Below are 16,432 nucleotides of genomic sequence, written 5' to 3'. Positions count from 1 at the left end.
TATATATATATATATATATATATATATATATTTTTTTTTTTTTTTTTTAATTAATTAATTAATTTATTTATTATCTTTTTTATAATAAATAATCAAAAACTTTATTTGAACTAAGATTTAAAAAATATGTGCAGTGATTGATGTGCTTTCAGGCACATGCTTCAATCCACACACAAATACAAAACGATCTGACCACACGTACAACTGTTTCACAAACTCTATAAAGCATTCACACTCCAACGGATGCATCAGAAAGCAACTTGGGATTACAATCTTGTCCAAGGATATTTCGCCTGCAGATTGCAGCAGCCAGGGATCAAACCAGAAAACTTTCTGATCAAAAGCTGACTTGTGCTAAATCCTGAACGGCAGCCACCCCATTTTAGCCAGCCAAGATTAAATGGCGCATTCTTTAATTACAGAGTTAGGGATTGTTACATGGAACTAAAAAGAAATGTTGAACCCATCCAGTGGCGTGTCTAGAAAATCTTTGTTGGGGGTGCCAGGTATGGGCATAGATTTGGAGAAGGGTGGCAGATGTAAGATAATGTTAAAAACAATCCTACCAACCGTTAACCATAATTCAATAACCCTATAAACCTAATAACCGAATGCGCTTTTAACTCTTATTAGAATGAGATTTTAACCACTACGGTGCAAAGTTGTTAGATACTGCGTTGATAAAGTACAAGAGATACAATCGGTCAGTGTTTATTCAGCAGTCAAGGACATCAATATTTGCATAGTATTTTTACTGACATGTTATGCACATGTTTTGGGCAAAAACATTTTTCAATATTAAAATATGAACATTTTTAACATACAATTGCCAAATTAGCCAATGCAAAACCAATGCCTATAAAAAAAAGAAGTTAATCTTCTCACAAACTGGTGTTTGATTTTGAAACAGGAAAAAAGTGGGGAAACAAATGAAAAGACTAACATTTGAATGAAACCTGAAAGCAAGTAAATACTTTACATGCTGCCTTATGGTAAACTTTGGTAATATTGATGTATGAAGAACAACACTGGCTGATGATGAAATACAGTCAGCTGGCATGGTGACACTGCCAGTATTAACCTGCAGGGCTGGACTGGGACAAAAAATTTTCACTACAGACCGGCCCACCAGGTATTAAAGCCATAAAGCCTTTGAATGAAAAAAAAAATGTTGTTGTGACAGTGATGTACACTGTCTTGTTGGTATATGTATGATTTCTATACATTTTACGTCAGATAAAAACTTTGTTCGTAAGCTTCAGATAATTATTTAATAAAAGCTAGATATTTTAAATGAGAATAAGAAAGAAAAGTATTTCTTTGTGCCCCCCTCTCCCTGTTGATGCCCTACCTGGCCCCCTGGCAACACTTTGCTAGACCCGCCCCTGCACAGTTACCAGCTGTCAGCTACTTAGAAAAGGATCCTGGTGTTATTTGTCTCTCAGAAACAGTTCATAACTTCCCTTCAACTCATTCATGTCACCTAAAAGGTAAACCTGTTTCTCCATCACCTGTTCAGCTCTGATGATTCAGTAAGGACATCTCCTGGTTTCATCTTCATGTTTCGCTCTCACCACATATCCAAACCGATATCATGATCAGCAGCTTTTACAGCTGCTCATTACTTTATTATTTTTAAAATAAACTTCACTATCAGTAACATCATAGCAACCGAACAGCTGTATAGAAACTCCGTCATGCTAGCTCACGCAGTACGAGTTATTGTAACTGACTGTAAAAAGTCAGCACAACGAAAATAAACTCCACCTAAATTTGGTTTATATCTGACCCAGATAGACTACAGGTCATAACTTCTTACCTGAAGTTCAGTTCACCTGATAGTCGGACCAGCGGCTGCCTCGGGTCTCTCCTCCTCCTGCCTCCCCTTCCCTCATCCACCTGTTGCCTCTGTGGAAGCTCCGCCATAGCCACCACAAAACAACTGAGTTATTTTTACACATCGGCCAGCATCTGGCCAATCCACCACCTCTCATTGTTCATGCCGTTACAAAATAAATAAATAAATAAGTCATCAGCCCACCGTGCAAATGTCCAATGGCTAGTCCAGCTATGTTAACTTGTTAATCTTTCGCTGAAAAAATGTTTTCTGCAGTGCTGTCTTTCGTGCTTGGCTCTCCTACCTTTGCTAACATGATGCTTATAGTGCAGAAGCCGGTGCTGCATTCACTTACCCTCGGAAATCTGCGCTTCACTGTGAAACCATAATCATACATTTGATATTTCATTCAGTTTTAGTGTTTTAGCTTCGGGGTGACACCTGGGGTGGCCAGTCTGGTTGGGGGGGTGGCCTGTGCACCCCCAGGCCACCCCGCTGGACACGCCACTTTTAATAATATGTAAAGTGTGAAGTTACAATATTAGAAACAGTGAGATGCTTTTTGTTTAAATAAATCAATGGAATTTTTTACAGATTTCTATAAAATTATTTTATTCTCATTTTCTTTGTGTGTAATGTGAGCCTTAAAGCTGGTTATGTAATTAATTTTTACCAGTTGTTACTTGAAAAATGAGAGCTAGGAACTAACTGTAAGTAGTAAAAGTCTGTACATATTTTAATATTCTACTATACCTCATATGGTCATTCCTCTATGCTAAGTTTAGGTTTAGACAATATATTTCATTGAAAAAAGGCAGGTTTACATTTTGCACTTCTGTTTCCTGCTTATTAGACAGAAACTACCACAGGTAATTGAGTGGTAATGGTTTGAAAATTACATCATTATTATGTTCTTGTTTCTGTCTTGTTACCTTACTTTCCCCATTATTACACAGCTATAATACAAAGTAGAGATGGACCGATCCGATATTACGTATCGGTATAGGTCCGATACTGACCTAAATCACTGGATCGGATATCGGAGAGAAATAAAAAATGTAATCCGATCCATTAAATATCAGAAAAGCACCTCACAAAACTTGCCACACGGCGTAAGTCGGCTCATAACATAGCAAGTTGGAGCAGTATGCCTCATGTGATAGAGCGGCTGTGTGTATTTGGAGCCTTGCTACCAAACCAGCATTTCATCTCCGAGGAAGTTTTCCCAGAGAGAAGTAAAGCAAGTGTGTAAGTTCATCTCTGAATGTTTGTAAAGCATTCCCACGTTAAGCTTAACAGCTGATATATGGGGCGACTGGCTCTTCTCTCTCCCTCCCTCTTCGTGCTGCTACTTCCATCATGAAACTGCTTAATGATCAGCCGATCGGCTTTTCTGTTGGGAGTCCGTCTCTCTTCTTAGTTTTTGGTCAACTTCGCCCCAGAAAGAGGAAACCAGCGGCTGAACAACAGCAGCACTATTAAGCTTGATAAGCTGTTGTTAGAATTTATTTAATATTACTTTCTACACCAGGATCTTTTTCTACGCAGCTGACGGCTGGTAACTGTGCAGGGGTGGAGTCTAATATACCCTAGTAAGCTATACTACCTTTTCCTTTGGGAAGATACCATCTGTGCAGTCTGCAAATCTGTTGAAGAAAGATGTTGAATCTATTTAATATTTCTTGAAAAATAATTGATTTCTGTGCATTTTTCCCCCACACTGCATCAAATTAAAGTTGATTACATCGATTAAGCATCATGGGGTGGAGGGTGGTTCCCTATTTTTTTTGCTGGGAGTTTGCAACCCTATTAGTTAGGTTGCTTAATATTTCTGCTAAGTACTCTTTAAAATACCAGAAAAGGGAGGATGGAGTAGGTTTACGTTTATTAGATTGATCAGTATTGCTGAACTATGAAATATTTTGTTGTATTTTTTACATACAGGTATAACAGAATAGCTTTAGTGTTGTTGTTTATTTAAACTTGAGTATGAACTTATACAAAATGCAGCAAGATATTAAAAAAACAGTTTTATTGATTAAAAAACACACTATATCGGATTCATATCGGTATCGGCAGATATCAGAATTTATGATATCGGTATCGGTATCGGACATAAACAAGTGGTATCGTGCCATCTCTAATACAAAGTGCAACACAAATCTTGTCAGAAGCAGTTGATTCCTGTCTGTGAGGAGGAGTCAAAAATTCAAATGCAAAAACTCAACTTCTACTTAACTGAGGGTTGAAGGGAACATTTAACACTCAGATCACACAATGGCTTATAGGGCAGGGCTGCTGATTTTAACTGTCTGCTGGGCAGGTGAAAATTGTATATGTATATGGTGTATATGTATTGTTTCTCTCTCTCTCTTTAATACATTTCTTTTTTATTTGGGCAGGTGTTGATGGCCAGACTCTGACACAGTCTGAACCAGTGGTCAAAAACCCTGGTAATTCACACAGACTGATATGTACAGCATCTGGATTCACATTCAGCAACTACTGGATGCACTGGATCAGACAGGCTCCTGGAAAAGGACTGGAGTGGATTGCTATTATACGCACTTCAGGTTATAGTCAATCTACGTCTTATTCCCAGTCAGTCCAGGGTATGGATTCACCATCTCCAGAGATGATTCAAGCAGTAGACTCTATCTACAGATGAACAGTTTGAAGACTGAGGACACAGCAGTTTATTACTGTGCCCGACACAACACAGCGAGAGACAGCAATAGAAATGCCATACAAAAACTACTTCCTCTATTTCCCAACACCAGGGAATGTTTGGTTGACTCAGGGCTTTTTTCCTAAAAAACAGAGATAGTTTTGGCATGCCCTTACAACCCATTAAAAGACACACATTAAAAAAGAATAACATACACTCTTTAAAATCAATAAAGCATACAGTGTCATTATCACTTACAGTAGAGATTACTGAGAAGTATGTCACTATCTAAACATGTATAAACGACATCAACAAATTATTACAGCATTTCACCAATGGGTTGCCATTATTAGATATGATGGTGGGAGCACTTACTATTCTCAGTCAGTCCAAGGCCGGTTTACCATCTCCAGAGACAACAACAAGCAGCAGCTGTATCTGCAGATGAGTCTGAAAACTGAAGATTCTGCTGTTTATTATTGTGCTCAAAAGCTACAGTTACTGAAACTGTTCAACAGCTGTACAAAATCCTGCCTTCCTCACTGTTAGGCCAGTAATATTGTCAAGATTATGTCGCAACTCTTCTCTTCTTACTTCCCTTTTTCATTAGATACATTAATAGAAATTTGATTCCCAACTAAAATTTGTATTTTTTAAACTGATTTTTTTGGTCATTTGGTCCTTTCTTTAAGCAGCAAACCAGTCCAGGTTAGACTTAAGAGTTTTTAAAAATTAAAAGAACTTTAGGAGGCAACAAATGAATCGGTGAAATATGATAATAATTATAAGAAAATGGATAAATTATTGTGAATTTACAGTTCTGTGCTGTTCGATCTTTTTTGATCAAGCTATGAAAACGTATCTATGTTTGTTTTCCACTTATACTTAAATTAAAAGCAGTGTAACAATCAGTATCTTGTTTTTATTGCTATTACAATTCAACGATCAATCAAAAAAAATATGCTTTGTGCATTTTCCAAGCATGTTAACAGTGATGCTTCACGTGACTGACTCTACGCAAACTCTTTGACTTCCTCTATTATTCAGCTATAAAAACTTGACTGCACACCACACAGTAGAGTGCATGAATGCCACTTTTATCAAAAATAATGTTTTCCTTAGCTTTGTTAATTCTCTTAGCAGCTGAATGTGAGTGTAATTCTGTCAGAATCAGCTGTTTTATTTATGTTGCCATATGTTGCCATATGTTTTCCAACAGGTGTGAAGTGTGAGCAGCTGACACAGCCAGCCTCTCTGACTCTGCAGCCAGGTCACCGTCTGACCATCACCTGTCAGGTCTCTTATTCTATGAGCACCTATTGGACTCACTGGAGTCAGACAGCCTGCAGGAAAAGGGCTGGAGTGGATTGGAAGGGCATGCGATGGATGCACATCAGAATACAAAGATTCCCTCAAAACCAAGTTCAGCATTTCCACAGAATCTTCCAGCAACACAGTTACTTTAACTGGACAGAATGTGCAGGTTGTAGACACAGCTGTGTATTACTGTGCCAGAGAGTCACAGTAAGACAAAGCATCAGCAGACCTGAACAAAAAACTCTTCAGTGCCTCAGTAATCCAACAAAGGAGGAGCCTTCAAACTGCTATAATATAAAGACTTGATTTTAAACATTTTCTTTTATGTGAGTGGAAGGGCAGCAGGAGATTAGGTTTTGGCTTTCAGTGATCATGTTAAGACACATAAAACTATAATTTTATTTTGGAAAATATCATGATTTGAGCTAAAATACAGCCCTCAACAACATTATTTGAAACCAAGGTGGTGGAACAAGTAAAATCAACAATCCACAACAAGATTGTCCTGTTTATTTTTGTGCTCGACACTCGATACATTGATTGATATGGTTACAAAATCCTACTTAACTCACTGTTAGGACACAAATAATGAATGTTAGTTATCTCAATTCTTTTCAATGTATAAGTTAATGGAAATTTGATTATAGGTTATAGACCTAAATAATTATGACAGTACAGAGAGAACAATATCATCTCTGTACTGAATGAATTAAAGAACTACTTCTTCCACAGACAGCAGTGGTGCCAAAAATGAGGCTTCAGCCAAAAATAAATAACAGAATAAGTGTGTCAGATTGCTCAATGTCATCATAAGCATTTTTCTCCAGCTCTGAAACACTGGTACCTGAAATAAAAAGAGATTAATTAATTACTGCTAATGTTGTTAAAATAAACACTCTAAGGAATGTATTAAGGTCAACGTCTGACCATCACCTGTCAGGTCTCTTATTCTGTGAGCACCTATTGGACTCACTGCTTGGATCAGACAGCCTGCAGGAAAAGGACTGGAATGGACTGGAGAAGAGTGTGCTGGATACACAACATACTACAAAGATTCACTTAAAAACAAGTTCAGTATTTCCACAGACTCTTCCAGCAACACAGTTACTTTAATTGGACAGAATGTGCAGCCTGAAGACACAGCTGCGTATTACTGTGCCAGAGAGCCACACACTGTAACACAAAACATCAATAGACCTGAACAAGAACTCTGCAGTGCGTTAGTTGTAAACCAGCACAGGAGGAGCTTCTGGACCAGTGTTGTTTTTAAATGCCACTTTTAAACAGATCAAGTATCGTATGATGATAATAATAATAATAATAATAATAATAAATGACACAAAAAAAGATCACTTTTTTATAATTATTTGTTTTAAAGCCTTTAAATGTTAATTGTGCCACATATATGTACTGTAAATGTCTTAAGCTTCATCATTTTCAAAAAGAAAACACTTTGCATTGGGAAATATTACATGTTTCTCCAGGATTGCACAGTTTACACTAAATATAAGTAAATATATATCCCGATGGTATAACACTAATTGTGTTCACTTTCAGGACAGCAAATACTTTTCTTTTAACAGATGCTGCCTGTTATCCCAGTCTCAAGAATTCTGCAATATTGCTTCTGGCTTAATAAATTTTCCCTTTTAGGTGGATGTCTGTGTGGTGACAGTTTTTCACTTTTACTTGCTGATTTATGCACCTAACCCCTTTTGGTTTGAAGAATATCAAACTTGTGCTCAAATGGAGTCATTTAAAACATTAACTCACACACTGAAAAATTACATCTGTCATAAGGACCCAAACACGTAACACCATGTAGTAGCATATAATCCACATTCCAAACTTTTAGGCTAAAGACAGGTCAAAGCCATAAACACACTATTGGAAAACTCAGAAGACACAACTGCCAAGACCAGTTAACTGACCAGGTCTCTGCTACTGAGCTGGACAAGACTGGTTAGCAAGACTGTTTGAATACACCAGCTGACTGGAGCCTTTCTGTGTCGAGTTTGCATGTTGTTGTTGTGCTTGTGTGAGCTCTCTCCAGGTACTTTGGCTTCCTGCCACAATCCAAATTAGGTACTCTATGTTGGCTGTATCTATGTTTGCCATGTAATAGAGTCGGCGTCTTAATTTGTGAGTAGTGTCCAAATAGCTAGAAGTAAGAAGTTGTGTAACTGAGTTTTTGAATACCAAATTCCTCCTGTAGAGGGGGGTCTATGCAAAGCTTTGCTTCCTTATAAACACGTTGTTGCCAATTTTCATTTAATTCATGAGAGAAAATCGAAAAAAAATTCTTTTTTTTTTTTAACAATTTGCCCATTTTGATTATAAAGTTTTCAAGATTACGGGATATATGATTTCCTTTAAATTATTCTTTATTGTTTGTCTCAAACGTAAGAAAGGGATTCATTCTTTAAAATGGTGAAAAAGTCTGATTCATGATGATCATGCTGTTTTTTTTATGTTTTTGTTTGTTTTTTTACAGGAGTTTGGAGTGAGGTCAAACTGGAACAGTCTCCCTCTGAGGTGAAAGGATTTGGAGAGACAGTGGAAATGTCATGTACCCTTTCTGGTTATAATAATGATATTCACTGGATACGACAGAGACCAGGAAGAGCTCTGGCAGCTATGGCAGTTCTTTTCAACATCGTTTCATCATGACTGAAGAAGACTCCAGCAGAAGACAGCACCTTGACATCAACATCTTGACAGCAGAAGATTCTGTTGTTTACTTCTGTGCTCGACAAAGCACAATGATGTAAGACACTGGAGCAGATGCACCAGAAACCTCACCATATACTAATATCACATATGATCTTGATGATTTCTGGATTCTCCTGCTGAAAAAGAACGTTCATACCTATTGTAAAAAAGGAAAATAAAGATACTGAAGCCTGAGTTTTTCCTGGTGTGTTCATTGGAGTGCAAATATTAGGTACAAAGGTCTTAGACATTGAAAAAAGGAGAGTGCGTGAGACAGGGTGCCTACAGTGCTTTGAGTGCTCAAGTAGAGTAGAAAAGTGCTAAATAAGAACCAGTCCATTTACCGCTGCTTGTAGACATAAACAGGTATGCACACTATTTAAAACAACTATGTATTCAAAAAGAAATAATGTTTGAATTCCAACCTGAATACATAATAAATTAATCAATTAAAAGTCTCAAAATAAATCAATTTCTATTCTTTCTCTTCTGAGAGAGGTCTGTGCAAAATTTGACACTTTATACTATCTCACACATCATCTAACTATATAATCATCTTACTAATACAATTAAAGATATTACAGGAGTCTGTTTCTAAAATGTTTCTCTATAGGTATGAAGTAGCAGAAACATACATACTTACAGCATTACCTATGTAAAATGTCAAATATGTCACACAGACTGTTTCATCCTTGTTTCTATTAAGTCACTATAATGACAAACAAAGTGATAAACACTGATCTTGATTAAATGGCATTGGCCCTGGACTCATTTAAAAGTTGATTTAAACATGCAATATTTACTTTTTACATTCTTACTTACACTTCCCACAAAGAATTGAGTCTTTATTAAAAAAAAAAAAAATGACGCAGAGTATAAACTGAGTCAAAATTGTATATTTATTTGTGGAGTGATTAGATACAGTACATAATAGTAGTATATATGTAATAATAATAATAATTTAATAATCTGGCCATATGCTGAATACCACATCTCATTAATGCAATATAATATACCATTAACAGAAGTGACAGTAGCAGTCCTTTTTACCTCATTGTTTGACTTATAATTTAAATGTAACCAAATGTAACCAACAGTGAACAGAAGTCAGCTTTTTTTTATTGATGTCTTACATTTCATGTCACGTTCATCAAAAAACATGTTTTCTGTTGCTCTCTTACTGTTCTTAGCCACTTCATGTGAGTCTCTTTAGTCGGGTAACATTCAGCAGATTTTGCTTTTTCATATAACCTGCAGTTTATCACAAAACATTTTTATCTTTAACAGGTGTGAAGTGTGAACAGTTGAATCAGCCAGCCTCTGTGATTTTGCAGCCAGGTCAACGTCTGACCATCACCTGTCAGGTCTCTTATTCTGTTAGCAGCTGGTACACAGCTTGGATCAGACAGCCTGCAGGGAAAGGACTGGAGTGGATTGGAAGCGCATAAACTGGATCTACAACACAATACAAAGATTCACTTAAAAGCAAGTTCAGTATTTCCACAGACTCTTCCAGCAACACAGTTACTTTAACTGGACAGAATGTGCAGCCTGACGACACAGCTGTGTACTACTGTGCCAGAGACTCACAGTAACACAAACAATCAGCAGACCTGCACATAAACCCCTCAGAGGAGGAGCCCTTAGACCACTTATGAAGGGAGAGGCAGTCTGTGCCAAACATTTTGCAAAGAAAGTGCATTTACTGAGCTTGAGTCAAACTGAAATTAGAAAGTTCTTCTGGTCTGCAACCCTGAGTGTTTAAGCTTCTTATCTATTTCACTTGAGGTTTCCCAGTCAGTCAAACTCAATTCAATTGTCAACACTCTGGTCCATGTCAGCCTGCCTTCATTTACTTTAAATCTCAGTATATTCTGTCATTCTCTCTTCCTGGAGTCTAGTTTCTGTGACCCTTTCCCTCCCCATTTTAAACTCATCCTGGTCATTCAAAGAGCCTTATTCAAGTCTTCACCTGCTTTACTTTCACTGTCACTAGCATATAGACTCTGCAGGTTCTGTTTTACTTCCTTTGACTCTTGGGCCTCAGCTCTGCTACATTAGCTCTTTGCTTCATTCCTTTCAAATAATTTCTCATTACATAATACAGTAATACCAATGAGATACCACGACTTATCTACTTCACACTTTGTTGTTTCTAAAAAGAAGACATCAATATTAATACTGAAAATATACATACAATATGTTTTTATGGTGTTTTTATGGTTTTCACCCCTACATCAAAGTTCCACAGACATCAATACTGTATTCAAAAGGCGTTATAGGTAAAGCAACAGTAGATATGGAATACTGTCTGCACAGTGAAGAAAAATAAAATGTCACTCAGCACTGGTTCCCCAGAGGGCTGCGTTCAAAGTCGTCTGCTGTACACCCTGTACATATACAACTGTACATGAACCCACCAAAACAATGTCATTGTCACACATGCCGCTGACACCATTGTTTTTGGTCTCATCTCTTGACTGAGTTGAGGCAGCGTACAGGGCAGAGGTAGGTATGAAGTAGCGGATACAGAAAGGCATGTAAAAGGTAAATAACATAGATATACAGTATTTAAAGGGCAGTTAAAGTATTATTTAAGCAAAATTTCAAATATGTCAGACAGTAGACTGTTTCATCCCTGTTTATTTTTGGTCACTATAATGATACTTAAAGTGCCATTAATATTGATCTTAATGAAATGGCATTGACCCTGGACTTCTTTAAAGGTTGACTAAGACATCCGGCATTTACTTTCCACATTCTTACTTATTCTTCCCCTTTTATAAATACTTTTGTTATAAAAGTTGAAGTAAAGTATATACCAAACTTGTCATGTTTTTTAAACTGTTCTTCCAGGATTTTTTCATATTAGTTACAACAAGCTTGAGAGTTTACATTGTTTAAATCTAGTGATGGGATTTCCGGCTCTTTTTAGAGATCCGGCTCTTTCGGCTCGGCTCACTAAAAAGAGCCGGCTCTTTCGGCTCCGAACCGGCTCTCCAGGTTGTTTTGTTGCTTTAATTATTTAATCATTAACAATAATATAAAATTATGCATAAAAGGAATTACTAATGTAAAAAAAAGTGGTTTTATTTATATATGTTTATATATGGCCCCTAGAGACAAAGCACGTACAAACTCTAAAGCATATACAAACTCCAAAAAGCACGCACAAACTCCAAAACACATTTCTAGCATTAACTGGACTTCCAAAACAGAGCTACCCAGATCACTTAAATTACACAATTGAAAGCATGTGTGTATTGTTTGTGTATTTATAGACAAGCACTCATATTTATTCAAATAATTTAAAAAAAAATTAATTTACCTGTTACTACCACACACCAAATCCGGTTGTTGATACTTCCTGGCTTGTGTAGCCACTAGGTAACAAAAGCTCAACACTGCGCCCTAGCATCCTGGAGCACTTCTGTTGTCTTTTGTACGTGCTTCTTAGTTTTTACGTGTTTTGTAGTTTGTACGTGCTTCTGAGTTTTTACGTGTTTTGGAGTTTGTACATGCTTCGGGGTTTGTAAGTGCGTCTGAGTTTTTATGCGTTTTGGAGTTTGTACATGCTTAGGAGTTTGTACGTGCTTTTTCTCTAAGGGCCACCATAAATATACTTTATTTATTCACTCCACATAAAATGTAATAAATAAATCATATAATACAAAGAACAACTATTTACATTTTAGACTTTTAACTATTTAAATTTTCAGCTTTTTCCTTTTAAACAAATTTAACGTGAAACAACACAAAACACTGCAAACCACAACACAATTAAATATAAATTAAAATATTAAAACAAAAAGAAGATGCACATTCTCTGTCATATGGGCCTGCATGATTTCTGAATCCTTTATCATCTGCAACTGAAAATAGTGGATGATTACTATACCTTTCTAATGTGAAGTTGTTGTCCCTCACTCTCTTTTTCTCTGGCTCTGTTCCTGTGCTACTGCAAGTGTAACTAAGGCCCCTCCCCCCTCTGCCCAGCGCAAAGTACAGGCCGCGCATGCGGAGTTTAGCGGAAAAAAGGGCGAGAGAGAGGGTGAGAGAAAGAAAAAAAAAACCTCACGGCTTCCAATAAGGAGCCGGCTCGCGTCGTTCACTTCAAAGAGCCGGCTCTAAGAGCCATTTCGTTCGCGAACGACCCATCACTACAAAGTACAGGCCGCACGTGCGGAGTTTAGTGGAAAAAGGGCGAGAGAGAGGGTGAGAGAAAGAAAAAAAAAACCTCACGGCTCCCAATAAGGAGCCGGCTCGCGTCGTTCACTTCAAAGAACCGGCTCTAAGAGCCATTTCGTTCGCGAACGACCCATCACTATTTAAATCACATCAATAGAGTCACAATTTTATATTTATTTGTGCAACGCTTAGGTAAAGTAAAGCAAGTATCCCAGTATAAAGATCAGTAAATATATTTATTTCAATAATCAGCAAAATGGCGATTGCCCCATCTCATTAATGTTTTAACAAGTGTTTGCAAAACAGCAATCTAACATAACATCCCATATGGAAAAGAAATAGGAAAAACTTATAAAAGACTTGCATCAGCTTTAGCTTGCTTCATATAGTGAATCATATAAGGCTTATATGATTTACTCATGAAAGTGGCCACTTTCTCATTACTTTCATTTATATAATTTTCAAGGGATCTTATATCTGTTTTCACTCTTGTATGCTTTTCATACAAGTTTCACACAAGACAGATACAAACCTTTTAAGATTTATATATATATTTTCTGTATGGGATTAATAGAACTGATATTCCTCTTTTACCACAATACAGTATATTTATACTAAAGTCACCAGATTAAAATATGTAAATTTCCCTAACATGTTCTCATGTTGTCCATGCGAGTTTCTAAGTAACGTTTATGCATTTATATGCAAACTCGCTGACTTCCTCTGTTACTCAGCTATAAAAGCTTCACATCAGACTGTGGTGTGGAGTTCACATTATGCCACATTCATCAAAAAGCATGTTTTTTGTAGCTCTCTTACTGCTCTTAGCTTCTTCATGTGAGTCTCTTTTGATAACATTCAACAGTATCTGTTTTATGATATAACCTGTAATTTCTCACAAATTTTTTTCTTTTTTAACAGGTGTGAAGTGTGAACAACTGACGCAGCCAGCCTCTTTGACTGTGCAGCCAGGTCAGCGTCTGACCATCACCTGTCAGGTCTCTTATTCTATGAGCAGCTATTGGACAGCTTGGATCAGACAGCCTGCAGGAAAAGGGCTGGAGTGGATTGGAAGTGCATGTGATGGATGCACATCACAATACAAAGATTCACTCAAAACCAAGTTCAGCATTTCCATAGACTCTTCCAGTAAAACAGTGACTTTAACTGGACAGAATGTGCAGCCTGAAGACACTGCTGTGTATTACTGTGCCAGAGACTCACAGTAACACAAACAACCAGCAGCTCTGTACAAAAACACCGTCAGAGCCTCAACATGTAAATCCACCAGAGGAGGCACCCTCAGACCACTTATAAAGGGAGAGGCAGTCTGAATGGAAAAAAAAATGTGGGTAGAAATAATAATATAGAAATAATAATACTAATATGAAAATTCTTCCAACCAATTAATGTTTGTAATCGCCTCACAACATTCACAAAGGTCTCAGTTTACTTTCTGGCCTGCATTCCTGGGTGTCTGGGCTAGTAGTCACTTCTTGTCATCTGCTTATAAAAATATGTCTTTAACAGTGATTCAAAAGATGAACGTGAGCTAACTGATCTGGTCTCTTCGGGGAGAATATTCCAAAGAGTGGGTGTCCTGAGAGAAAAAGCAAAAGCATTGAAACAGCATTAGGTATGGGAATACTGGCTGCACAAAGAGAAAAACAAATAATAGAGAATAGAGGAAAAAAAACAGGTTAAAATGACCCAGTGACTCTGTTTTAGTGTGAAAATAACATTTTTAACAACAACATTTTAGGCCACAACAGTAATTACTATTACATTTTAGAAACATTTATCAGTAGGAAAAAGGTAAGAAGAAAAGTCTTGTCAATATAAGAGTGAACTTCTCTTATATACAGACATTTTCCTGGTGTTGCAAACAGTTCAGCAATTAAATACAGTTTTGTCTCAATATTGTCTCATTGTTCTAATTTCACTTTTAACTATTAGAGCTGATACGTTGTGTCCCAAGCATAACTCATCAAATTCAACATTCAGTATTCAAATAATTATATTTTTAATTTGCTACATGTACAGGACACACAGGAGAATTGAAATACAGTTTCTCTCTCACTCTGTTCTTAGGAAGAATTAAGAAAGATAAAGGTAACTGCAGGAAAATATATAAAAGTCAAACCTATGTACATCTTGTGCGTTGTACATTGACAGTAGTGCACTGACCAAGAGCAGCAGATATGTGGTGCAGATTTTGTAGTTTCATAGACAATTAAAGATATGATTGTAACTTGTATGAGAGAGTGTGTTACGGTCCAGGGGGCAGAGGGAGGAATGAAGTTGGTGAATGAAGTTATTAAGCGGTCTAGCGGACCGAGCCCGGATGATCCGGTCCATCTTTCCCAAAGGCAGAAATTCAACCAACAGCCGTTTTTGTGAGGAGGAGTCAAAAATCAAATGCAAAACTCAAATCTTCCACCTCTACTTATGAGACTGAAAAGTGGCTGAGAGTGAACAGATGACAAACAACTTACATAATGTATTACAGGACAGGGCTGCTGCTTTTAACTGTCTGCCTGGCAGGTGAAAACATCAAATGACATCTGTTTTATAGAACTTTGTTAAGGTATGGTATATACTTTATTTTATTTTGTGTTTTCACAGGTGTTGATGGTCAGACTGAATGAGTGATTAAAAGGCCTGGAGAATACAATACAATAATACAATATTGAACACATTTAAAAACCAACCGTATACAAAAGTGCTTCACATAAAAGACAAATATTTTAAATATAGGACCATAACAAAGTACCAAGTATGCTAACAGGTCAGTGTCACTAATACACAGGAATAGCATAAAATGCATATCACGTAAAATATGTTAAAAGCACAAAGCTATAAAAGATATGTATAAAAGGTAAAATAGAGTAAGTCTAGGGATCAGATACAGGCATTAACGAGCAAGAAAGGCAAGATTAAATAAATAGGTTTTTAACCATGATTTAAATGATTGGATAGAATCATACGTGCGGATAGCAATACAAAGGTTATTCCATAAATCTGATGCAGCCAAGGCAAACGCACGGTCACCTCTAGACTTCAGCCGAGATCTTGGCTGCACCAGGAGTAACTGAGTAGATGATCTTAGTGCTCTAGCAGGAATGTACGATCTAAGGAGTTCGATAAGGTAGCTTGAGGCTGTGTTGTTGATAATTTTAAAAGTAAGCAGCAGTATTTTAAATTGGATGCGGTATTTAATGGGTAGCCAGGGATATTGATTGGTTATTCACTGGAGACCCCAGGGGTAAATCTTAAAAAAATGATGTTACATGTCAAGGCGGAGTCAATGCAAAACTTGGATGTGTTATAACTATTTATACAGTATGACTGCAGTGAGCATGACAAAGTGGAATGGTCACATAGCAGCTTGATATGATGGATGGAAAAACAGGGCTACTTCTATCTATCATAGTTTGGACAGGTGAAGAGTTTCCCTTGTGTCAATTTGAAATCAAATACTTAAAATCTTGGAGTAAGTGGTTATTAGTTTGTTTTGTTTTGCTTTGACAGGAGTTAATGGCCAGGCTCTGACAGAATCTGAATCAGTGATTAAAAGGCCTGGAGAGTCTCACAGACTGACCTGTACTGGTTCTGGATTCACATTCAGTAGCTCCTATATAGCCTGGGTCACACAGGCTCTTGGAAAAGGACTTGAGATGGTTGCTTAAATCCAAGTTACTTACACAAGC

At 37.1% G+C, this 16,432-nt stretch overlaps 1 protein-coding gene across 1 annotated transcript; it reads left to right on the top strand.

The window, feature by feature from the left end:
- Positions 1 to 5,503: 5,503 nt before the first annotated feature.
- Positions 5,504 to 8,975, top strand: LOC146520264 (uncharacterized). The gene is made up of 2 exons (XM_085157522.1): positions 5,504 to 6,108; positions 6,780 to 8,975. Exons 1-2 carry the CDS (start codon positions 5,691 to 5,693, stop codon positions 7,103 to 7,105), a joined length of 744 nt encoding a protein of 247 aa, XP_085013648.1. The 5' UTR covers positions 5,504 to 5,690; the 3' UTR covers positions 7,106 to 8,975.
- Positions 8,976 to 16,432: the final 7,457 nt, after the last annotated feature.

Source organism: Neolamprologus multifasciatus, chromosome 4 (assembly GCF_963576455.1).
Source record: "Neolamprologus multifasciatus chromosome 4, fNeoMul1.2, whole genome shotgun sequence".
Lineage (NCBI taxonomy): Eukaryota > Metazoa > Chordata > Actinopteri > Cichliformes > Cichlidae > Neolamprologus > Neolamprologus multifasciatus.
The sequence above is the reverse complement of the archived record's forward strand: the minus strand, read 5'-3'. Positions and strand labels throughout refer to the sequence as shown.

Coding starts and splice junctions, on each gene's coding strand:
- LOC146520264 (XM_085157522.1), top strand. CDS start 5,691: ATGTTGCCATATGTTGCCATATGTTTTCCAACAGGTGTGAAGTGTGAG. Junction 6,109..6,779: donor AAAGGAGGAGCCTTCAAACT/GCTATAATATAA, acceptor TTATTCTGTGAG/CACCTATTGGACTCACTGCT.